At 37.1% G+C, this 24,596-nt stretch overlaps 2 protein-coding genes across 2 annotated transcripts in view; one reads left to right on the plus strand and one right to left on the minus strand.

Moving 5' to 3' along the window:
* The window catches only part of LOC146170345 (transducin-like enhancer protein 4), a 53,693-nt gene extending 38,977 nt beyond the window's left edge, over positions 1 to 14,716 (plus strand). Inside the window, 9 exon segments of the mRNA XM_083389215.1 lie at positions 6,598 to 6,845; positions 7,590 to 7,744; positions 8,281 to 8,425; positions 9,205 to 9,273; positions 9,574 to 9,979; positions 10,401 to 10,528; positions 11,270 to 11,464; positions 13,280 to 13,460; positions 14,075 to 14,716. Of these exon segments, the coding sequence (XP_083245341.1) occupies positions 6,598 to 6,845; positions 7,590 to 7,744; positions 8,281 to 8,425; positions 9,205 to 9,273; positions 9,574 to 9,979; positions 10,401 to 10,528; positions 11,270 to 11,464; positions 13,280 to 13,460; positions 14,075 to 14,179 (1,632 nt within the window). The 3' untranslated portion in view covers positions 14,180 to 14,716.
* Positions 14,717 to 18,179: 3,463 nt separating this feature from the next.
* LOC146170346 (COP9 signalosome complex subunit 2-like) lies at positions 18,180 to 24,596 on the minus strand. The gene is made up of 11 exons (XM_083392509.1): positions 24,429 to 24,596; positions 23,902 to 24,015; positions 23,540 to 23,671; positions 22,969 to 23,089; positions 22,428 to 22,546; positions 21,782 to 21,956; positions 21,431 to 21,504; positions 20,774 to 20,931; positions 20,139 to 20,319; positions 19,498 to 19,556; positions 18,180 to 19,134 (listed from the first exon to the last, which is right to left on the minus strand). The coding sequence occupies exons 1-11, from the start codon at positions 24,474 to 24,476 to the stop codon at positions 18,987 to 18,989; spliced, it is 1,329 nt and encodes a 442-aa protein (XP_083248635.1). The 5' UTR covers positions 24,477 to 24,596; the 3' UTR covers positions 18,180 to 18,986.

Consider the following 24,596-nt stretch of genomic DNA (forward strand, 5'->3'; position numbering starts at 1 on the left):
AACTATAAAAAGTTCACACAAGAAAGCGCAAACAACAACAACCTTGCTAATCCCATGCAGTTAACTCATTGAGACAGCTGTGGCAAAACACGTGCCATGCTAAAGCTCTTCAACCTTCTCATGGCTTGCACTCGTCTTCTTTGATGTTCTAATCCCAATTACCGAGGTCAATTTGCGATTACGTCGGGCGCTTACCATCCGGCGTGTGACCTTCACCGCGCACGTTTTGACCTTGACTTTGGTCGGCCGCTTTCGCTGCAGTCAAAACACATTGAATACCAGCTTATGTGGTGACTTCAAAGTTAGCCGACATTTTTTAAGCCGTTTTTTGTTTGTAGACCACTATTGGGTGCAAACTTGTACAAATGTACACACTAGAAGTTTAAGTTAGTGTTTGTTTAAGTATCGCAAGACATATTTGTGTTCAGCCAGAAAAAGATAAATTTTACTGAAATTGCCTTAAATAGTTTTTCCCAAGAAGTACGTGTCTTGAATACGTTGCCAGAACACTTTTTCGGCCAATTTTATTCCGTTTATAGTTGTTTAGATAGGTGATATACCCCGCCCTGAAACTACAACTTGCCACTAAAAAGCCATAACACTTCAGCTTTGTTTTGATTTTTTGTCGCCAGATTCGTAATAGGTTAAGCACCAAAAACGGTCTGGTGGGTCCACACTAAAAGCCAGTGTGTGCAGAGGTTCCGACAATTAAGGTTGTTCGTGTTTTACTCTCGTGTTTTGTGTCATTCATATGGCTGTTAGACAGGCCAACATTACCTAAGCAAGAGTAAAATAAAAGTGATAAAGCGAAAGAACAACGTAAAAGTATCCCATAAACGTAAACCGACAGACGGGTGGCGTTTGTTTTCATCGAGTGATCGTCTTTCTCAGACCTTTCCTTTTTATGCGCAACCACATAGCGAACCAGCATTGTGCGGTTGGATGAATAATTCAGAGACGCCAGGCGCACTTGATCTCCCATTTCCAGCCTTAAAACAGCCCATTATCCTGGCAAGCATCGTTACAACTCGGTCGAAAGACAAAAAAAAACGAAAAAAAACGTCGTAAGGCGACCACAAAGTCATTACTAGGCTCACTTTACACGTCCACGAGACAAATTGAAGGCACGGTGGACAGCTGATTGAGTGCAAGTCGCTTGTACGAGGCAGGCAGCTGCTGAAGTGTTGGTTTTGTCGTTTTGCGGGCTTGTATATTGTTGTTACAGCGGCGGGGATGCTGATTCTGTTTCGCGGTCACGGTTTCGGATTCTTTCCAGTTTATCGAGGCATTTTGTTTCCTGTTCACTCCCCCGTGTTTTTTTAAACCGACTCCCGGACTGTTATCATACAGTTATGCAAATTTGCTGGCTGTGCATAATAGCAGCTTCAAAGTCTAAACTGGGTTCACCAAACTTTTTCCATTTAGGATCGAATAAAAGTTGTGTCGAATTTATTAACTTAATTACGTTAAACATCGGGAAATATAAATAACTCTGCATTAAAAACTGTGGTGAACATTATTTGTCATTTAGTTAAAAAGTTCATTAAAATTTAGTTTAGAATTGCGCCAAACAACATTTCCACTATGTTTTTCTCAAACAAGTCCGTTTCACTGACGTTGTGTAGAAGAAAGACACATTTTTCTTTGTGAAGATGAAAAATACAGTTGGAATTTCGGATGCAAATCTAGTCTAAATTTAGATAAGAGTTTAAATTTAATGACGAGTTAACAAAAAAGCATACTACGGCCGCTATTAAATAATTTTTGTTTTGTTTCTGTTGACTTCGTTTAACGATAACAATCAAGTTAAAAAAATGTCCGACACAAAATTTTACGGGCTTTACAGTTATCTGATCATTTAGGAAAAAAACGTTTGCTGACCACTGTGCAAAAAAACGCCGGTTAAGGGGGTTTACATCGCTCTGAATGATTCTCCACTTTCAGTTGTTGTCTTTACCCACGAGCGAGCATTTGTGATGATTGCGCGCTGTTTTCAGAACCCCTTCAGCGACAACACGGCTTCCGATGTATATTTACTTTCCCCGGCTTCGCGTCCCCGGGCAGTTGCAATAACAAAACGCAAATCCCGGCCTTGTTTTTCCTCCAATGCCCCCTGGAACAATATACCCGGTCTTTTCTCCTTTTCCCTTCTATAGTCCTAACACGTGCCACTGTGGACCGACGGAATATGACTCACATAATAATCGAAGCCGTCGCCCTGTAATGCGATTCATGTCGATTAATATTGAGTGGGGAGTCGGTTTCCAATCACGACCTTTTCAAGTCGGCTTAGCGGAACACTTGCGCCATAAAAGCGCCACTTGCTTCCTGGGAATTGGAGGCTTTTGGCTTTAAGGGTTCCATTGATTTGCGAACAATAGCAGAGGTGCTTGTCTACATTGGACACCTTGTGATTTTAGTAATGCTTGCTTTGTTGACTCTTTAAGAAAATGCTGTTTTATGATAATCTAGCTTAAGCACACTTTTGGATGCCAAAATCCTCGTTGTATTGGATCAGGGTTTTTTTAACCGGGCTCTGTGTGTACCTCTTGGGAGTTATGTAGACCAAATTTTAAGGTTCATGAATGTCTAATTGAAATCTTGGCGTATAATTATAAAAACAGAAACTAATTTGTAAAATTGACAACCTAATACGCAAATGAGGAAATTTATTTGAAAAATAGCTTTAACGTTTCGTAGTTTATATATTATAAACACTAAGGTATTAGGTACGAATAGACCGGCGGCCTGGACGTATAGACACTCTGACATCAAAATCGATGTATTATCTTGCTCAGAACTATCGTAATCCCATGAGACGTGGAGCGCTTGATATTCGGTCAATTGTGTTTGTATCAGTGACTTATGTGGGAGTTTTTGGCTCTATGTATGCTATTATTAGTGTAATATGGGCTATTATACCACAGCACAGCGCAACGGCTTTCGTCTGCGGTCAATGATTCAAAAGTCCATTTTAGCACAGAGCGATAAATATTGTCATTGGAGTCTCTAGAAACACGAATCGGGAATTTTTTGTAGGCGGATTCGTAAAACTTGTCACCACTGTTATGTGATCTGCCGGTCTAACGTATAGAGCATATGAAACACCATATTTGGAGGTGAGTGTTCTGTAAAAACCACGGCGGTAATGTGCAGTTTGTCACATCGGTGTAGGCGTATTCGTAAAAAACTTTTCACTGTACATGTGATTTCATTCGATCTGCCAGCTTAACATACAGCACTGATGTCACATATAAGACACTATATGTTGGCGTAAAAGCTCTGTAAAACCACGGCGATAAGTTGTATGTGTGTAGGCGGTTTCGTAAAACTTTTCACCACTGTTTTGTGATCTGCCGGCCTAACATTAAGCACTGGTGTCATATAAAACGCCATATTTGGCCGTTGAGAGCTCTGTAAAAACACGGCGATAATTTGCTTTCTATCATATCTGTGAAGGCGGTTTCACGGAAAACCGTTGGTGGTTCACGTATATAGCACGTAAATCATATAAGACGACACACATCGCCACGGTTTCTGCACAAACACGACCGATGATTTTTCATCTGTCTCACCTGTTTGCGCCATTTCGCCGTCTCATATGTGTGTGCTTTCATTAGCTACCAAACACTACCGTCTGACGATCTATATCGCCATTGAGCTCTATACAAACACCCTAGTGTTTGAACTAGGGCCAAGTCTCTTGCCAGGACGCCTTACTCTGTGTGGACTTGGACCACAGCCTTTGACTGCCGCTGTGGGTTTAATTGAACTGCAAAGGGCGTCGTCTGCTCTTCTGTTTGTTTATTGGCCGCTGTAGGAACAAACCGCCATATACCAACACCGAGGTTTGTTCTTGTGTGTGGAAAGATTTTTTCGTCTCCCCATAGTTGCGTGTTTATTTTACGTCGCGAACTTGGGACAACGGCAAACGGCGTCGGATATAATTAATTGCCGGATTATTATCCCAGGGTTGTAAACGAGTCATTTTGAAATGACCCAAGCACTTCATTTTAATCAAAGTCATTTGTCAAAAGATTTAAGTCAAGTTATTTGTCCGAAAGACTTAAGTCAAGTCAGGTCATTTTGCCAAAAAGACTTAAGTCCAGTCAAGTCAATTGAAAACTCTAACTTAAACGCACTTCTAAGTCATTACAACACTGTATTATCCATTGGCTTAAAAATGAAGAATACCTCGCTTTTACTTAGGAAGTGTAAGTTATAACCCACCAGGATTTTTAGGGTGATATATGTCAATTAATGCTTAGATTCTGCAAAATAAAAAATAACACGTCAAACTCAAAAAAACAACGCTGCGTTCGTGACACGCGATGAAAACCGAACCGGACCGAATTGACCAAAAAAAAAAAACTTTGCGGCGCGAGAAAGGCCTCGGGCCGGCGAGAGAAGAACTCCTGATCAGACCGCGGCGTCTCTTGTTACAAAACAAGCGTTCCGGCCGCTTTTACGGCTCACCTTACCGCGTAAATTGACGCACTGTGCGCCGCCCGCAGTCGACAAACAAGCCGCTAATGGCGACCACAATAAGCGCAGCTTGTCGAACGGGTTTTGCCTCCACTTTTGAATTGGCTTGTCTGGTCTTTAGAGCAGTGGTTCTCAAACTGGGGTCCGCGGTCCTTTTGGGGTCCGCGAGACAATTTTCTGGGACCGCGAAGCACCTAGCAAATAAATCAACACGACGCTCCTAAAGAAGATAATTTTTTGTGCAATAACATTTTCAGGCAACTTACTTTTCCAAACCAAGCTCATTAGTTGTTCATTAAGGTTATTGCACGCTTGAAGTTGAATTGTCAAATGTGACGTCATAGTGTTGCATTGTGCTAATGAGAATTACGTTTTTACAGCTCGCTGCGCTGCCACTGTGGGCACGGTTTTAAAACTGTTCGTGATTGCTAGACTAAAATAAAGTGATTCGTTCATTGGAGGTTAACATAGCTGATAGCAAAGAAGCAAGTGCACTCGTCCCATTGATACAATTAAAAACAACGTGTTATTTTGAGTTTATTTGTGTATTTTTTTAAGTACCCTGAGCAATTAAAAAAAATTGCTGGGGGACCGTTGCGTAATTTTTTAACAAAAGTTTGAGAACCACTGGTTTAGAGTCTCAGCCGGTGCAACGATGCCCGATAAAAATACGAAATCAATTCATGTGATGGCTATGTGGTGCTGCCCGATAGTTTGACATCGATACTTGGAATGTCCGATACCCGATTTTTTTTTGAACGGGTGTCGCGATCTGATTCGATATCTAATGACGTCATTACTATACACAATGGAGCAAAATAGATGAAATCGAATCGTTCATGGGAACTTTTTCTCCAGGTTTTTAGATCAAACCTTGCTTTAACGTCAAAAACTTTAATTACTGTCAGTTTTTATTTTTTGATAAAAGTTTTTAAGGTAAAATCGCTGCGTCCAAGGCTTCATGTATTAAATTGGTATTGGATGGGCACCGATCCGATATTATCGGACATCCTTAATCGATACTTGATATTTTTTGGCAAAACTGTTAATATTAAACCGTTGAGTGATGTTTTTCAAGTTTTTAGGCTCAAATTTAACTTTGGCATCTAAATTAAATTCAGTCATTAATTTTACATTTTAGAAAAAAGGGCCGTGCTACCATATCAGTATCGGCCAATATCGAATACCATTCACTTGGCGTCGTTTATCGGCGCCGATCCGATATTATCGGACATCGCCACTTACGAAACGCGAATCCCGCTGAAATAAAACGCGCCTTTCTCGATCGCTAGAATTCCATCTTACGCGCTCAAAGCTGCCCTCGCATTAGGACTAATTAGAGAAATCGGACTCTAAACGCGAAATCTCGGAATAGCGAGTGAATGGATTTTTCTCTGTGTTGCGGTTTTGTTCCAATCCAAACGAAACAAACCACTTTGAATGGCCGTCCCATCGTTTGAACGCTGAATCGAGTCTCTTGCGCAATCGAGGCTTTAAGCTCTTGAAACCACGAGAGCTCTTGTCTTGCGATAATTTAGAAAGTGGCAGGTTTAGAATTTCGACAACGGGCCTTTTCTGGCGGCCAGGAAGTCCCTCATTTCGCTTTTTCGGTTGACGAAGAAACTATTAGTCAAAGGAAAATCTAAAACCGTTTTCTTTTTGTGTAATAGATGTTTAACATAGTTAAAAGTCCAATTCGTTTCTAATGAACTTGCACGTTTTTAAGCGTATACATTTTACTGCTGCCTTGACCATTGGATTTTATTTTTTTTTTAATTTTTCAGAAAAAAGTGGACTAATGCACACTTCATTGCTTACCATATTACTAAAATTTACAGAATGTTATTTTATTACTTTTAACGACAATTCCCTTTATTTAATATAGCTCATGTTGAAGTGATTTTAAATATTTCTAACTGATGCTCTACATAGTTATGTTCAAGTGATTTCTAATATATTGTAAAGAGTTATTTTTTATTACTGTGGAATAGTCGTTTTCTTTTTCCTTTTAATTGCATTTTAATGGTTTTGACGAGATTCGTTTTACCGCGGTTGCTGGTTCATATCTCACTCATCACAATTATGTACAACAACATTTTTTTTCACTTTCAGGAGCGAACCAGTCCAGCACTGAACGTCGACGGGCATTCCCCTCACGAAAACGGGGTCCACGACGCCCCACCTCCCCCTCCTTCGTCCCACCCCACCACAGGGGCGCCCCCTAACCACCAGATGCCCCCCAGGTCCATCGGATCGTTCCCAGTCGTCCCTAAAAAGGAAGTTGGGGCGAATCCTGGAGCCGGACCCGGGAGTCCGTCTTCTGTTGCTTCTTCTGCTAGTGGGAATGCACGAATGTAAGTGCTTGGTTTTTTATTTTTTTTTATTTGAGACCAATATTTCAACTAAAAAATAACAAATCGAGTCAATTAAAGCAATTCAGTTTCTAGTCGAGTCACGGAAATAAAAATAAAACTATAATCTGTTGTTTCGTTGTATCTTCTGCTAGTGTGAAACCACGAATGTCTTAGGTTTTTTATTTTGTTAAGTTTTTTTCCAGCCGGGTGTAAGTACATGTGTTTTTATTTGTGAGCAAAAAGTCAAATAAAATAACAAGTCAAGTCCAAGTCAAAGTCATTAGTGCCCAAGTTATTATTAGAGCAAGCCAATTTCTCGTCAATTCATTAATATAAAAATAAAAAAATAAACAATTGATGAACTCATCCGATTATGAGCAAAAGTCATAAGCAAATTTCATCAAAAAATTGCTCAATGAAAACCTTTTATATTGAAACGACAGATTTCCATAAGGTTTTAAATATTCTTGTAATTTATTTATGTGCAACTTCAAGTTATGCGTTAAGAGTGCGGTTAGAAAAATAACCAATTTAACAAAAAAAAGGGTAAACAAGTTTTTTCTGCCAATAGCGGATACCACCAACATACGTATAAACAACCTTTCTTTTTACTCGTGCAGAAAAAAAAATTACATAATTTTTACAAAAAAAACACCTTCTTTACCATACTTAAAAAACAAGATATTTTTTCTGCAAACAGCGATCCCAACATACAAAAAAAAACGTAAACCTACATTTCCACTTGTGCAGCAACAACCAGCGAGCTGAGCGAACCCCTTCAGTGACCCGGGACCCCTCGTCCAAGTCAGCCAGCCCCCAAGCTCGCCCCTCCAGCATGCACAGTGCTTCCGGTAGCCCCAACATGCAACGACCCAACCCCGAAAGGTCGATGGCCGAATCTATGGGTGAGTGAAAAAGACCCCTAATGTTGATAACGATCAGGTCTAGAGAGAGAAGGCGATTTTGCTAATTATGCTTCTGGTTAACCCAAAAGAAGACGATATTGTTGATTTTATGCGTCTGGTACATTCATTTTTCCTTATTTTGATGGAAAAAAATCCTGCTTAAAAACGCCGGTTTTCTTTTGTAAAAAAAAAACCCTAACTTACGACGTAAATGTGTTTCGGCAGTAGTTTTTATTTACTTATTTTATTCGTGTTATTCTGTGGAATTTAATTGATCTTGAACTTGAAAAACTTCGTATTGATATTGCTGCTACAGAATTTTTCAGTATACGTTTGTTTAAGTTTGTCAGCCATTTTATAACTGAACCTAGCTTCAATATTTCCACTAAAAACGCAGTATTTCTTAATCAAGTGACGTCAGTCTGATCCTAAAAAAAATTAAAATCGTGGTTCATGCTTCAGTTGACTCAATATCTGAAACTCAAATCTTTATTTTTACACTGTCCACCTTATTTAAGCATTATTTTATTATTTAGTTCGACCCCAAGTGTCCCTGGGGTACGGTGGTCCCGGAGCCCCCGGTTACCCCCCGATGCTTAACCCCGCTTTGGCCGGGCCCCATGCTGGCTTATACGAAAGCATGGCTGCTGGTATGCCGCCTGGGATGGCAGGCCACTACAGGTGCGTTGGTGTAATGCTTTGTAAATGATAAAGTTTAGCCTTTTACTCTCCAAAATATGTAAAATTACATTTTGTCGCTAATATGAGGGCATTTGAAAAGTTGTTTTAACAATAAGTTAAATTTTGAATATTTTTTTCTTCTTCCTTAGTTGTTCTACCAACACAAAACTCCTTTTTAATAAACCCCTCAGAGTGAAAACGCCAAACAATGTTGCTTCTTATAATGATTAAAATCTTCTTCAAACACCACTTTTTTACATGGTTTGGTACAAGAGCCTTGATCATTTACGTGCGCATTAATAATAGAAATCGCTCTTCTGGTTTAAACGAAATTATAAACCGACGTTTCGGCAGCAGATACCAACTGACCTCGTTATACGAGACATCCTTGCTATATTTGTTTTATATAAGTTGTATAACCTATTTTTTTTTTTTAACCCTCGTGAGGTTCAGCTGGTATCTGCTGCCGAAGAGTTGGTTTATAACTTGGTTTATACCTAAAGATGTCTATCTATATGCTAATTTTGTTTGTGTGTGAAAATACCAAAGCCCTTCACCCATTCCCCCAAACGTTTTGCGGCCCTACCTTTTTTATACCTGAAACCAATATTTTGTGTTTCACAATATTTTTACGACTAATTAGCCTTTTATGCTTTTAAATTTTCCCTAAGTGGAAGAGAGTGTCAGACACTGGAGATACGATGTTAAGAATAATGGTGTCTTGCAACGTTCAAGACCAAATAGAAGTTCGTTAAAATAGGATTTATTTTATTTTGTAGGGGACCAATGTCGCAATTTGAACAACTTCGACCAGGAATGCAACACGCAATGCACCAGATGGCAAAACCGTAAGTAAAACCCGACATTTACCAGATGTGCTTTAGCATCAAGTTACCTTTTGCTTAAAAACTTTTCAATTTTTTTTAGAACTGCCTACTTAAAAAAATTTTCGTTTTAAGCTAAGTAAAAGGTTCGCTTCTAGTTCGCTTTCAAGTGAAAAAATTGTTGAGCTTATGTTTTTTCGAAAACAAAAACAAATTTTTTTAAAGTTAAATGAAACTAAAAACTAATTGTTTTTGTTCGCTCCCGAATTATCACTTATTTTTTTCAAAAAAGTACCGAAAATCTCATTTTTTCGTCTTTTTCAGAGCCTGTTCTTACCACGTGAGCGCCGAGGGCCAGCCGCCGCAGCCGGTCCAGTTCCCACCGGACGCCCTGATCGGCCCGGGTATTCCCCGCACGGCGCGCCCGATCCTGAGCCTGCTTCACGGCGAGGTGGTTTGCGCGGTGACGGTCAGCAACCCGACACGTCACGTCTATACCGGAGGCAAGGGATGCGTCAAGATCTGGGACATGAGCGTGTCCAGTAACAACGGCGTGTCCGGCAGCAACCCGCTGGTCAAGCAGACGCCAGTGTCCACTCTCGAGTGTCTGCAGCGCGACAGCTACATCAGGTCATGCAAGCTGCTTCCCGACGCCCGTACACTGCTGGTTGGAGGCGAGGCTAGCAACCTCTCGATTTGGGATCTCGCTGGGCCACAGCCTCGTATGAAGGTAGGCTGATGGATGTATTTGTTTTTTTTGTAGCACTTCGTATGTTAATAAGTTTGCCAAAAAATATGTTTCTGTCTATCTAAAACATAGAAAGGTAAACTGTATTTGTAGACTTTGTATGTCAATAAATTTGTAACAAACTTATCTAAAACAGAACTTTTCAACCGAGTATATTGCATACCCAATTGTATATCGGTTTAAATCAAGGATATACAACTGACTCGTGTTTATTATTTTGGCCGGAGTCGGACTCGGGTTATTTTTACCGACTCCGTAGCCCTGGTGTAAAACTGCTTGTATTTTCCTGAAGTCAAAAGAGTTGTTAGCTGTCCGATAGGGATATACTTATATTTGTCAGAAAAATTTTGCTGCAAAAACAAAACAATGTTATCTTACTAAAATATTGTTTTTTTTTGTTCAGGGCGAACTGAAGTCAGCCACCCTCGCTTGCTACGCCCTTGCAATAAGCCCAGATTCCAAGTTATGCTTTAGCTGCTGTAGCGACGGTAACATTGCAGTGTGGGATCTACACAACCAAACTGTCATCAGGTAAATAGCTTGTGCCACAAAGCAAAGACAATAGGCGACTTTCAAGTTAAAAAAAAATAGAAAAACAAAAAACATGGCATATTCAGTTCAACAGAGTTCGATAAAAAATGTTTTGGATTGGATTCATTTTCTTCTAAATTATTTTAAATTAGCCTTTACGTTTTATAATCCTTTTTGTTTTTTGTAGGCCGGATTCTTTATATAAAAATAATGTCAGAATACGATGGTAGCTAAAATCTGTAAATCGCTTGAACCTGTTAAAAGACAAATTGTATTTTATATCAGCAAGCTAGAAATTAAAGTTGTCTTTAAATAGTGCCACACAATTAACAGTTTTTAGATAGAGACAACACGTAACCCAATTAAGTGTTCATCAAAGTTACCTTGTTTCAAAAAACATTTCAAACGCAGCGGAAGATCATTTTCTTTTTAATAAAAAAAACATCATTGGCTTTTTTATATAAAAAAGTTTAAGAATCAATAATATAAATCACATTATATTTGTTGTGTGAGAAAAATAGTTTGAAACCCATGGTTTAAAGGAGATTTACGGAAAATATCTAGTGTTTCAAAGGGTGTTATGTTGTTTCCAGGCAGTTCCAAACAATTTCCCGCAAAGCCTCATTATTGCTAAAGATTACCAATTTCTCGTTTGTGTTGGTTGCAGGCAGTTCCGAACAATTTCCCGCAAAGCCTCATTTTTGCTACAGATTAACAATTTTTCGTTCATGTTGGTTGCAGGCAGTTCCAGGGGCACACGGACGGCGCCAGCTGCGTTGACATCTCGCCCGATGGAACCAAGCTGTGGACAGGGGGACTCGACAACACTGTCCGCTCGTGGAACCTGACCGCAGGCAAGCAGCTTGACCAGTACGACTTCAGCTCACAGATCTTCTCGCTCGGATATTGTCCGTCCGGAGAATGGCTCACAGTCGGGTAGGTTTAAGATATGAGTGTGGAAATTGCACTTAAGTTTTATTGTGTGGCTCTATTAAAGCTTGTCCACATGTGTTTTTTACTTTTATCTTTTGTCCAGTGTTCAAGGTAGCCTGGTTTATTATAAGCATATAATAACGAATTTGTAATATTTGTTTAATAATAAATACAAATCTCGGTTTAAGTTTATTTTTGTCATATTAATTCAACACATCTCACCCTGGTTAAAACTCCCAGTATGGAAATATAAGGTAATGCGCATCATAATAATGTTTAACAGTGATTGAAATTTACCCTAAACAATGTAGGTTTAATATTTAAAGGCTGTGTGGGGATTGCTGTTTAGTTTTATTACGTGGCTCGAATAAAATGTTTGCATGCGTGTTTTTACTGTTATCTTTTGACCATTGTTTAAAGATAGCCTGGTTTATTATAGGCATTGAATAACTATCTTATAACATTTTTTAAGGTTTGGGGGCATTTGGGGGGGGGGACATTTCATGTTTTTTCGGCCCTTCTTAGGGCATTTGTTGCCTATTAAAAGTTAAACCTAGATAACGCACTATTTTATTATAGTTATTACTTCTTAATTTCTTGACCACCTTAAATGATAGGGAACACACAGGCCAGAACAAATTAAATAACAACATCAGTAAAAAACTGGCCTCTCGGACCAAAAGCACAATTTTTTAGTGATAAGAAGCTATACCTGAAAAGCCCTATAACTTACGAGTTATACATTGTACAAAATATTCCTTATTTTGAGTGCGCATTCAAAGAAGCCTGATTTTATGCTGACAAAGGAATTTATTCAAAATAGAATTTAAAGTTTTGTTGAATTAACTGCCTGTAGCGAACCGCAAAAACCTGCCTGGTCAAATGTATTGATCTATCAAGGACCAAATATGAACTTCATGGTTAAAAATCGAACATCAGCGAGAGCCTGTTTTCTCCTCAAGGCACTTTGAAGCCGCAAAGTGTGTGTTACGAGGTCAAAAGTTCTTAGCAGCGATCACCTGGCGTTTAAGCTTTATTGCTGCGGCAGTTAGTGCTTACGGGCCACCTGGGATTTTACCACGCACTTATGTTAATCCGGGTCATTGTACGTAGGAATAAGCCACATGCACGAAAAGATAAAATTTAATTTAGCCAAAAACGCAGGTGTATTTTTCATCAGGAAGCTGCTGAGTGTATTAAGGATTAGCTATATTTTTTTATAGTAGGCTAGTATAGGCTCCATTTAGTTTGTCAACTATAAAAAGTATATTATCCCACATTTTCACTGTCCAAGTTTCCAATTTTATTAGGTTTGATATTCTTGTTGAAGTGGCCTCTTTTAATATGCGTTGTGGACTACACAATGAAGCGCACATAGCATACAAAACTTTAACGCGTATTTAAAAACTTGCTCGACATAATAGCATCGGCCCTAGTACAAGCCAATAAAAGTCGTTTTGTCTTCTTTAAAATGCTTAGTTGTTGTGTGTTGTGTAAAAATATATTATACTGAAAATGTAGTTTTAATTTGCAACATGTGTTCTTTTATGCGTAAAAATGTTCGTTTTACTATGTTTTTTTGTGCTCAATCCACAATACTATAAACTCTTTTAAAACATTGGTACAGCATACCACTCGACCCTAAAAAATTACATACAATACTATCACTCAACTCTTCAAAATGGCATATTTATTGATTCCTGACTTGTGTTTCTCAGCATGGAGAACTGAAACAAATACTATAAACTTTCAAAACATGCGTTCCACCCAACCCTAAAAAAATGGCATCTTTATTCATCCCTGACTTGTGTTTTTTAGCATGGAGAACAGCACGATTGAGGTTCTGCACGACAGCAAGCCCGACAAGTACCAGCTCCATTTGCACGAGAGCTGCGTCCTCTCGCTCAAGTTCGCCCACTGCGGCAAGTGGTTTGTCAGCACCGGCAAGGACAACATGCTCAACTCGTGGCGCACGCCTTACGGGGCAAGTATCTTTCAGGTACGAGGAATTTGTTGTTTTTTGGACCCGTTTTAGTGGTTTTGAAGAGCCTTTTTATAAATGCTTTTTACGTCGTTTTATTGGGGATATTTTGTTGCTACAAATGCTGTATTTATAGGTCGCTGAAACGAATTTTAAGGCCATTTTTATGTACAATTAAACCTACACGGCCTTCTAAGATCTTATGTACAGCTAAATCTACGTCAGTTTAGAGCTTTTGTTTTTTCTCAACAAAAAAATATGTGCGAAGCAGATACTGGAAACGTTTTGCTTGTGATAATAGATTAACTGAATTTAAATTTACAACCAGTAAACTTGAAATTTCAGTTAAACCTGAACCAACATACAGGGTTGTGAACAAACAGTGTTGTAAAAATCGATTACCCAGTCAAGTCATTTAATCATCTTCAACAATTACAAAGTTAAAGCCATGTCCAAGTTATTAGTAGTTACCCAAACCCAAGTCAAGTCATTGGCGTCGTTAAAATATGAAAGGGACTTTTTTAAGTCTAAGAAGAGATTTTTCAATGATGATTTTTAAGCCTTCTTATTCTAAAAGTTTGTAATAGCAATATTATGCTCACCATCCAAACCTTGTTTCTATATTTAAACAGTACAAGGAATCGTCGTCGGTTCTCAGCTGTGATATTTCACTGGACGACCGCTACATTGTAACCGGCTCTGGCGACAAAAAAGCAACAGTCTACGAAGTTATGTAACTCTACCAAGAAAGAAACTATACCAGGACCACGTCGACGTAAACGGAATATGTCATCTACAACCGGTTTCTCACTTTGACGTTTATCATTGCGCCGTTTCAATTGTTTGCTCCTTGATGGTGTATTAGGAGCCAAAACCATTTTTCCGATAAGGATTTTTTGTTGTAATTTTAAGGGCCTGAGATTGAAAGGTACTAATCATTTTGGTAGCGATTTTTTGTTGTTATTTCTGTGCTCGCGAGGTCGATTTAGCAATCTCGCACCACAAATTGCGGCCCCGTTAAAAGATTCAGGAAACCCCTTTGTTTTCGATCGCATTAACCCCCTTTTTCGTTCGCCGCTGATTTTTTCGTCGATTTTTCCCTTGCGTTTTTGCGCGTCACATGTAAAAACAGTTTTCTGTTGTATTTATTCACTACTTTTATTGCCGGGGCCCCTTTCCTGCGTTCTTTTGGCGCGCAGAACCGTTTTATTTTTCCGACCATTACACCTTTGAAAACCGCGCACGAAAATAAATGCGACCCTCCGTTCTATCTTTTTTTCTCTCTCTGCGACTATTTTTGTTTTGCGTGTACCGTAATAAAATTCGCAAATGGCACCTTGGAGTTTTATTGCTGTTTGAGGGCTACAATTCGCATTTAAGTGCTTTAAAAGCAATCCTGTTGCATTGTGAAAGATCGCATATCGCAGAACGAACCTTGTAGCTTCCGAAATATTAACCTTGAAATATCTACAGGAAGATTGTTAAGTGTTTTTAAAAATAACCGAGATACAAATTCTGATGCAGCTTTTAAAATGTCGTTTCTTAAACGCCGAAAAGGTTGTGCTTTACGTCTGTGTTTCTGATCTGTGGGTAAATCACACGTTATCAGGTTAATTTTAACCAAAATTATGACATGCCATGTTTGATTTTTTATTGGACACTTGTAAATCATTCGGTTACTCTTCGTTTGTTATAATAATATAATTAATTATGTGGCGCCAAGTTATTTTTCACAAGAAATCTGTACAAAGGTTACTAAAACGTACAATTTTAAAAGCCATAAAAGTATGCGCTTTACTCCGGTGTTACGTAGTCTTTCTGTCATACTTGGACAACTAGATTTATTTTAGCTTTTTAAAATTAGATTAGAATTAAAATTAAAGCATTTCAGTTTTTCCAAATTAGATTAGAATTCGAATTAGATTATTTTGAGTTTTCTCAAATTAGATTAGAGTTAGAATTACCGAATTCTTAAAAAAACGAATTTGAACTAGAATTTAAACTAAAATTACATTTTATTATTCACAATCAATTACATTTAAATCGAGAAGTATGTTAATAGGAATGTGCATGTCAATTATGTGTGTGCTAATTTTTAAGCATTTTAGCATAGCATATGATTGTTAGTTTGTGAAAATTACGTTTAAACCAAAGAGTTTGAATTCAAATTTTTTGTTTGTTTTTTTTGTTTTCACTAAAGAGACTAAAAATGTCGTTGGACAAAGTAGGATTTTTGGTAAAATCCGAATTAGATTAGAACTAGAATTATAGCACACAAGCAATCCACAAATTAGATTAGAATTAGCCGCATTTTGCTCTAATTCTTTGAATTAAAAAACTAGAATTATCTAGTTGTCCAAGTCTGCTTTCTGTACGGGTGAATAACACGTTCTTCGGGTAATTTTGACAAAAGTGTGACATGCCATGTTTGACTGCTTTGCTTAACGGAAAAAAATAACAGGAGATTTAACTCTGTATTTTTATTGGTGGACACCTGAAGTTATTCGGTCATCTTTACGTTGATATATTAATTGATCATAGGGCATACATTTGAAAACAGGGGATCTGCAAAATACATCAAGCTACTGGAGAGTTCAAAAGCCACTACCATTAGGCTCTCCAATTTACGCCAATTGACAACCAATTAAAAAAACGAAATTTTTGTTCTAGTAACTACGTATAGTTGTTCAAATTTCGGTCACTTCACTTTCTACATTTACTTCTTGTTCCAATTGGTCGCAAACGATTTCCAGATCCTCCATTGGTAGGGCTTCCACTTGCTGAAAAAGCTCCTTCTCAAACGCTGCCTGCTGCGATTTTAGGTCGACAGCTGTTGCCTGTAGTTTATTTCCCATGTTATGAACGCCTTGGAAAAGACCCGGTTCCGTTGCCTTATAAACTGTCATGAATTCGACTTCTTTTGCCTCTATTAAGAGGTTCACAAGGTCCATCTGAAAAAGCAAAGTACGCTGAAATGTTTTACAATTAGCGCGGCAATAAACTTTTGCGAAAAAGCTTTTGCACGGCCAACGTTTTTAAATGTCATTTAGTCTTCATCGTCAAAATCAGGGCTCAGTAATCGATTTTTAAACTATCCGGCTTAAAAAATAAAGTATATAAACAAAAACTTAGGGTATAAAGTACAAAACTTAGAAACCGAAAATCACTTTGTTAAGGAGCGTTTTCTATTAACATTTTATCACAATCAAGTTATTGTTACTTTTCGATTTAATTATGAATGCCATTGTTACCTGATGGCTTCAAAATATACATTAGACTTGTATTTTAAAGTAAGTAAAAATAAAATAATTAAATCAATGAAGCATCCACTTTTTGAAACCCCTGGCATACTTATTTATGTACAGAACTCGCATAGCACCGCAAGCAAACGAATAAGACTATAAGAGGTATAGGCAGTATCAAGGTCACATAAAGCTAACGACCATGAAAAAATATTCTTACAAACCTGTTTTTTACAAATAATATCTGACAAAACCTCTGTTTCTTCTATAAAATCATCCAGATTGATATCCTTAGCTTGTGCGTCGTCCATAATTAAGACTTTTTTACATATAAATGCAAAAACCTATCACTAAACATCAGAAACTAGTCGTGTTTTGTCTTAGCTGTCATTTCGAAAGTAACCATTGTGACGAAATAATACACAAAGCTGACCCACGCTACTGCTAAGAATAAAAAGAAAATTCTTCCATTTCGAATTGAAAATATTATTATTTGGGGTTGATGGCTGCGTTATCTAAAGGATTTTCAGGCTGTAAGTTCTATAAATTTTGTTACAAAGAAATTGTGAACCACTCTATTTTTCTGTTTTGTAGGATCAATGGGTAATACTAATTTACGGAATGATGAATGGTCGGAACGCTCACTAATTTAAAAAATAAACATTACTTACTTACTTTAAGTGTTACCCCGTTAAAACAATTATTAAACCAACGCACAATATTTGGGTTAAGGTGGGACAAGTGTTATTATATTTAATAATAATACTGTGAGCGTTTTCCAACCATTCATCATTCCGTAAATTAGTGTTACCCGGATCAATTACCAACTAAAAATCTGGTAGAATGTAACTTACGGGCTCATAAAATATCACATTTATTAAAATGCAAATCCAGAAACTATACACTATGTCTATGATATACAAATCTGATGTAGGAAATATTTTTTTCTGATGTAATACATTTCGTTCAACCTATTATTATTATATTAATAACTAATGGACGCCATATTGTTTCCAAACGATGAATCAAGGTCAAAAAGACCACACACTTTGGAAAACAATAAGAGTTATTATCCATCTTTATTGAACATATATAAGTAAAAAGTTAAGCGTGGTTGTATTAGCAATCACATATAAACGTGTTTGTTTTACTCCTGGTTTTGTAAAGTGTAGCTGATTAGCCACGAAAACTTTGTAAGTGTGCATTTTTGTGCAGAATTATTTAATTCTATTTTAAAAAAAAACTGTTTTCTGGGGACGGTTACTTCTAATGAAGCGATCGGGCTAAGTGTAATTTTAATGAAATACAACATTTTATTATCATTGTTGTTTTTTACCAACGTTGAATTCGTCAAACTGACATTTTTTAATGTTTAAACCAGTAATTTTTGATGATTTTGAAACCCTACTACATGACATAATATTATGTTATCGCAAATATATTTCTCAAACAATCACAATCAACACACTTTCAATTCGTCTTTTTTATTTTTTTCGGCAAAGCTTGACAAAGCCGCAAACAATGACAATTCCCGAAATGGTTGCTGCTATACTAAGTGCAATGGAGGTTAGATAACGCAGCACCCAACAAGCAACAACCGGGTAAATCACGAGAAGTCTTTCCAAAAAACAAAAACGTCAACGTTTCACATCACTGAACAATTCGAGCCAAGAGAGAAATGAACGATACTCGTGAAAAGGCAAAACTACACATGAAAGTGGATTGAAAGCCATGTAGCAAAGCCTCTCTATAGCAGGTATTCTCAAAACTTATGAAGCAGGAACTTTGATAATTTCAGAAATGACCTTCATTATTGCGAACACGCATACATGCAAGTATGTGAGAGAATCCACATTAGTTATAGTTTAAGTGTGCCGACTGAAATAGTTTAAAACACTTCTTTACTGTTTCTTCCATTTTAGGTAGTTATTTGCCTTAAGCAGGGGTCACTAGACCACGGCACGCGGTATATTGCTTCTTCCCAAACGCTTATTAATAATAATTTAATCAATTTAGGTACAAACAAAATGATATATTTTCGGTTGGCGATATTTTTAATCGTTCCGGCCTATATAAAAAATTTTGGTGACCACTTCTTAAAAAGTATAAGTGTGTTGAACTTTATGATTTTAGGTAATTTAAGCAAAAGCTGTGTTGCTCTACCAAGCGTTTTTCTAAGGGCACATTGCAACCTAATACGAGAGTTCTTTCTAGCCAAAGCCGCAAAAGTTTCGCATTTTCCACGAAAGAGCTTTTACTAGGCCACCTTATATGGAAAAGTTAACGATTGAGCGTTGATATCTTAGTAGAGCCGATTGGCTACGACTTGGTGAAGAGACGATAGCTGTTCTGTCCACTTGTCCAATGCGCTATAGCGAGTTGACCTGGATGCGTTATGCTGGTCGATGACTAGAACTTGATCGATTTGGTTGATTTTTCCCTTGATGGTCCTGCCAAAAAATCGAGTTGACAGTTTGACACAAAATCTTCTTTAGACTTTCTTGTCTTCATCAAAGCCATATACAAATATACATGTCTGACTTAAATAAAGACAGGAAAGTCTAAGGAATATTCTCCCATTTGAAGTCATTGTCGTTTTTACATGTAAGGGCGAGGAGATATCTTCCTATTTGACACATTTTAACCGTGTATTGCAGAGCAAATTTTCAGTAAAAAAAATAAAATTACACGTGCATTTAGTTGGGCCAGGATAAATGTATACAGGTATTTTTAATTCTAAAGAATATTTTTAGCACATCGGTTCGGTACAGTTAAAAGAACATTTGTACTCGGTTTAATTTTTTTCAACTTACCCGTCCAAGATGCATGAAACTAGGAGATTTTCAACTTCGTCAGAATCAATATTCAACTCCTGTAAAGGAATGAATAGAAACATTTTCTAAATCTGCTTGTTTGTTTACTTTTTATGTAAAACACCGTAGTATTAGTATCGAAATTACTTAGCTATTATGGATTTATGTGTAGGCAACGCCTTGGCCGCTAGAAAAGAAAGCTCAAGGTGAGATTCGAACTCACGACCTTAAACACTCCAGGGCCAGGGGCGAATCCTGGGGAACACCTTGCTATTGCCTCCATTCAATCTTTTTTTTCCTAATTTAACTACGTAAATGGAATTGTCCTGCACTCCGTGGAGAATTATATTTCCAGTGTGTCTTATCCCATTTAAAAATTGTTTTAACAGCAACTTTAGCGATTTTTTAAATGCGTTTTTTGCTTGTTGCGAATCGATATCATATTTGTAATACAGCTTTAAGATTGAAAAAAAAAAACCTTTTAACTTTAAACTTTAACAAAATTTATGACGTCAGGTTTAGATGTAACCGTGGTCTATGACAAATTTAAGCTTCAAAAAAAGCTGTCACTTAACCGACATATCTATAATCTACGCAAATATATGTTAATCAATTTGCCTAAACACAACTTGAATCTGCACCTTAGATATGAAGGGAATCCTGATTTGCGTGTAAGGCGTGATGAGCTTGCAGAGGACTTGGGTTCGTACGTTGCGCAGAAGGTCTTCTATGTGTTCCCTTATGAAGGGATCTTGCATTATGTTGGTCCGGTTGGCTGCTAGAATCGACTCGAACTCAGCGATGTCGTTGTTCTGGTAGGCGCTAAATAAAGCAAAGAAAAAAATCAGTGCTTTTCTGTTGAACTCTAAACCCTAGTGGAGAGTAGGGATAAATCACGATGCTAGTAGTATCTTAGTACTCGTTCTATACTATAGGCAAATTGAGGAAGTTTAGCCGTTATTTGTGATTTAACGCAGCAATTTCTAACTTAAGACTTATTTATTAAAATAGGTTTGGCGTTAAAACCTACTTTGTTGGCACAAGTTTAATGACGAGGACAGTGTTTCTTAAGTATGCAAGCAGGTTAGTCCTGGAGGTATTAGCTGGTGGGGTGTGAAAATTTAAAAACGAAACTGGGCATGGTTCAAAAAACTTGACAACCAGTAGACTACAGCCTCCAATAATTAAACCAAACCAGGCGAGTTAAGCAGTTAAATATATATTTTTTCCAAGGTTATCTTGACAATGTAATTGCTCAACAAAATAGAATAATTACCTGACAAGGTTGGTCATGGCTAGAATGTCCGGGTCATTCTTGTAAGGTTTTGCTTCCTGTGAGTCGAAGGGATTGATCCCCGACTTCATGAGCATGTTGGCGAGAACCAAGTACTTCAGACAAGTGGTTCGGCGTGGACTGCCTGACTCGTCGTAGTTCTAAGCAAGCAAAATATTTAACAAAAAGGGCGGTTACCGAAATGTAACTGATCCATGGAGTCCACATGGGAATAACCAGACTGTAGACCCCCTAACATAAAGCTTTATGAACAAACAGAATTCAGCAGGCAACAGTGCTATGGTTGTTTTCCACTGAGCATGCTTGGCTCAGAAGCAACGGCCCTGGTATGACTGAGGTTGTGAGTTCGAATCTAAACAAAGCCTGTTTTTTATGAACAGTAAGCAAATCATGATGTTTACCGACCTGCTCTCACTGAGCCTTAGAGACGGTCCTGGTAAGGCCGAGGTCGTGAGTTTGAACCTTACCACAGTTAATTTTTTCAAGCCTAGTCTTACTTGCTCTACATGATTTCGGAATTAGTCTTTGCAAAGGCGCCGTTATATTACTGAAATGTATTTTCCATCTGTTCTGTTGCAATATACGGAATTGTTTAACAAAATATTGTACTTGATTTTAATTTTTTGGGGGATTTTTTACCTTGAAAGCTTCAAAAAAGTCTGTGTGTGCTTTGTCATATTCTCCTTCCCGCAAATGCATTTTCCCCCCGCATTCTGGAAAATAAATAAACTCTTATATATAAAAATCAGCAATGTGAATACTTATTAAAGTAATAATTTTAAGTGGATAACTTCATATAAACCAACATAGATTTCATTTTAAAAATAAAATAGAATTTTTATGCGCAATACTGGAACTAGTGTGATTCAGTATATCATTATTTGGTGATAAATTCTCTTCAAAATAGTCAAGCTCAAGCAAAACTCAGTTGCAAAGTCTCCTTTTATTTATATTACTGAGATGCATATAAGACCTACAATGTCCCAGTACCTCGGATAACACCCATCGTAAAAGGATGTGGAATAGCCGACTTTATGTGTAGAGATTGCTCGTAGACGTTCTTTAGTTTCTTGTTGTTTTTCTGCACAGTGTACATTTGGATTTCGAGTGCATAAACTTCAAGAAGCTGGGTTCCCTTCTTCATGTCTTCTCCACCATCCTGAGTCTAATGCAAAAGCAATCTCTTTGTTACCTATTACCCCTATAGCAAAATGGAACATTCTATCATCCACGTGTTTAAGATTTTGCTTTTTTAAATAATAATATCTATATAGTATAACTAATACTAGGGCAATTATATGACAAACTTATAAGCTTTTGAATTTGGCACTGCAACATTTACACACATCTGTGATCTCAGAAGTCGTCCTTTTAATCAAGGATAACGCACATTTAAATGTTTCACTATTGTATCAGTATAAATTATTTTCAAATTTCTAAGAATTGTTAAAAAATATTTTAAATATTATAAGAATTGTATAAAATATTCAATATAATAGCTCACTAAATTGCATAATTTTTTTAACTGATTAACAATGGCAAAAACTATTTCAATATAAAAATAAATATACCATATTGTCCTCCACATGTTAATAATATTCAGCCATTTATTATATATACATATATAAACAGCAACCTGGCATGACTGATGAAGTTGGCGTAATATTTTAGCCAGCTTATTGAACTCCTGTCGGTCAAAATAAAGCTTTCCAAGTTTTGTGTTCGTCTTAAACCAGAGCCGGTCGTTCTTAGCATCTGCAATCATAATGAAATTTAAACAACAAACATATATTATGTTGGAAACTGTTTATGCTTTTTTATGTATATACCTGAAATATAGTCAAAATTTTAACTAAATGAAATTAAAATCCAAATAAAATTTTAGTTTATCTACCTATATTTATTAAACTCTTATTTGCATTATAACTTGGCACAACATTACTTTTGGCAACAATACTACATTAAATATATGAGTATTTTTCTCTTTTGGTTGGTTTCTTTCTAAAATTTTTTTGTGTACAATTGGAGTGTGATAAATCCAGAATATTTTCCTACCCCAATTTATTTTACTGTGACAACAACAATCTGGAAAAACGTTGGTAAGGGTGCCGCCGACTATTTATATAGGGTGCAGTAAGAGAACAGGTCGGTAACCATTAGTTTAAGTTTAAACAGACCTTTCAAGGCTTCCAATGTGGTCTCATAGAAATGCTGGAGAAGATCCATTTGCTTGGAAGTTGAAATATAATCAAGGATTGAGTTGATAGATTTCTCAGAGTAGTTTCTTGTCACAGCACTCTAAAATATAAAAAACATTTAAATATAAATTTACAAGTTTGTGCATTATGTAACATAGACAGATGTTTTAACATTTTTTTAAACTTGAGGACAATTACCTGGTCATTAAATCTAAAATTCTGTCACAGATCGTGTTATGCATGCTTTATAAAGCAAAAAGAAGTACCAGTAGCCATTTTAACAATCATTAAGGGCCAGTATTTATTCGGTGGGCAGGTGCACACCCGACATTTAACAAATTTGGGTGCACACCTAACTACATTGACCACTTAAATTTAAAGAAAGGTTGAAATGTGGTAGGATTCTGTACCTCAGGTGTGCAGAAAACATGTTTGCACACCTGTACACCTCAAAATTAGGCGATACATCCAAGATCTTGGCGTGAAGTGTCATGAAATGCAGACTGGTTTTATGGTCAAAAATTTACCACAGATAGCAGAATGACCAAACCTTTATATAAGTAAGTAGTTGCTTGTATCTTGACATCATCTCATCATGCTTTCCCAATTTAAAGTTGATCTTTGTCATTTGCTTCAGAGCTTTGAAACCCCATTCTCCCCTTTCTTCCTCCAGTTCTAATACCTTTACATAAATACAACCAAAATTTACACAAATACAACCAACAACTTTTTTTTTACATATATACAACTGTGAAAGTATGGCAAGTGCACCAGAGAGTTTTTTTTAACAGATTAAACATGAAAAAAAAACTTAACATGAACTGTTAGTGAAACAATCAACTATAAACAGATATTTGTAAAGGTTCTAGCAGTTAAAGTAAAAATAACGTTTTTAAAGTATAGCCTACTTACTCTTTGAAAGCTTTCCAAGGCGCGATTAGTGTCATCTTCTTTTAAGGCTTTGGAATTGTAATACTGGTTTTCAAGGTCGACATCTGGCTCGGAATTATCGTCCTCAGAATATTCCTGTGGACACAAGTTTTTTTAATAAAAACATCATAAAAGGTCAATAGTTAAGAAAACTTTATGGCGCTGGTCTACAATCCTACCATGTTTCCGACTGTTGGTTTCTATTACTAACATTATTTTGGTTAGGGTGCGAGTTAGCGTTTGGGTTGGTCATTATATTTATTTGTTTCCTACTTGCAAATGTAAAACAAGGGCGCTGGCTTAGAATCCTACCACAGCGTTTAAGTAATCATTAAATAAACGCACAATATTTGTGTTAGGGTGCGGGTTAGAATATTTATCATTTAATAATAATACGTGATCCACCCGCACCCTAACCCAAATACTGTGTGTTGTGGTAGGATTTCAGACTAGCGCCATACTTTACTGCTAAATTTATTTTGAGCAATTTAGAATGTAAATTTACTTACCAAGTCGTAATCTACATCACTGTCGCACATATAATCGTCATCCATCATAATACGTCGTGTTGTACAAATATTCTATAGACTTTTAACACACATGTTGGCGTAAAACACCTTGAAACGAATACACAATTCAACTGAGACCAACATAAACAAACTTGCAAAATTCTGCAG

This window comes from Ascidiella aspersa, chromosome 1 (assembly GCF_963924565.1).
Source record: "Ascidiella aspersa chromosome 1, kaAscAspe10.2, whole genome shotgun sequence".
Lineage (NCBI taxonomy): Eukaryota > Metazoa > Chordata > Ascidiacea > Phlebobranchia > Ascidiidae > Ascidiella > Ascidiella aspersa.

Coding starts and splice junctions, on each gene's coding strand:
- LOC146170346 (XM_083392509.1), bottom strand. CDS start 24,476: ATGATGGATGACGATTATATGTGCGACAGTGATGTAGATTACGACTTG. Junction 23,672..23,901: donor CCTTGGAAAGCTTTCAAAGA/GTAAGTAGGCTA, acceptor ATTTATGTAAAG/GTATTAGAACTGGAGGAAGA. Junction 19,557..20,138: donor GGATTCCCTTCATATCTAAG/GTGCAGATTCAA, acceptor ATTCCTTTACAG/GAGTTGAATATTGATTCTGA.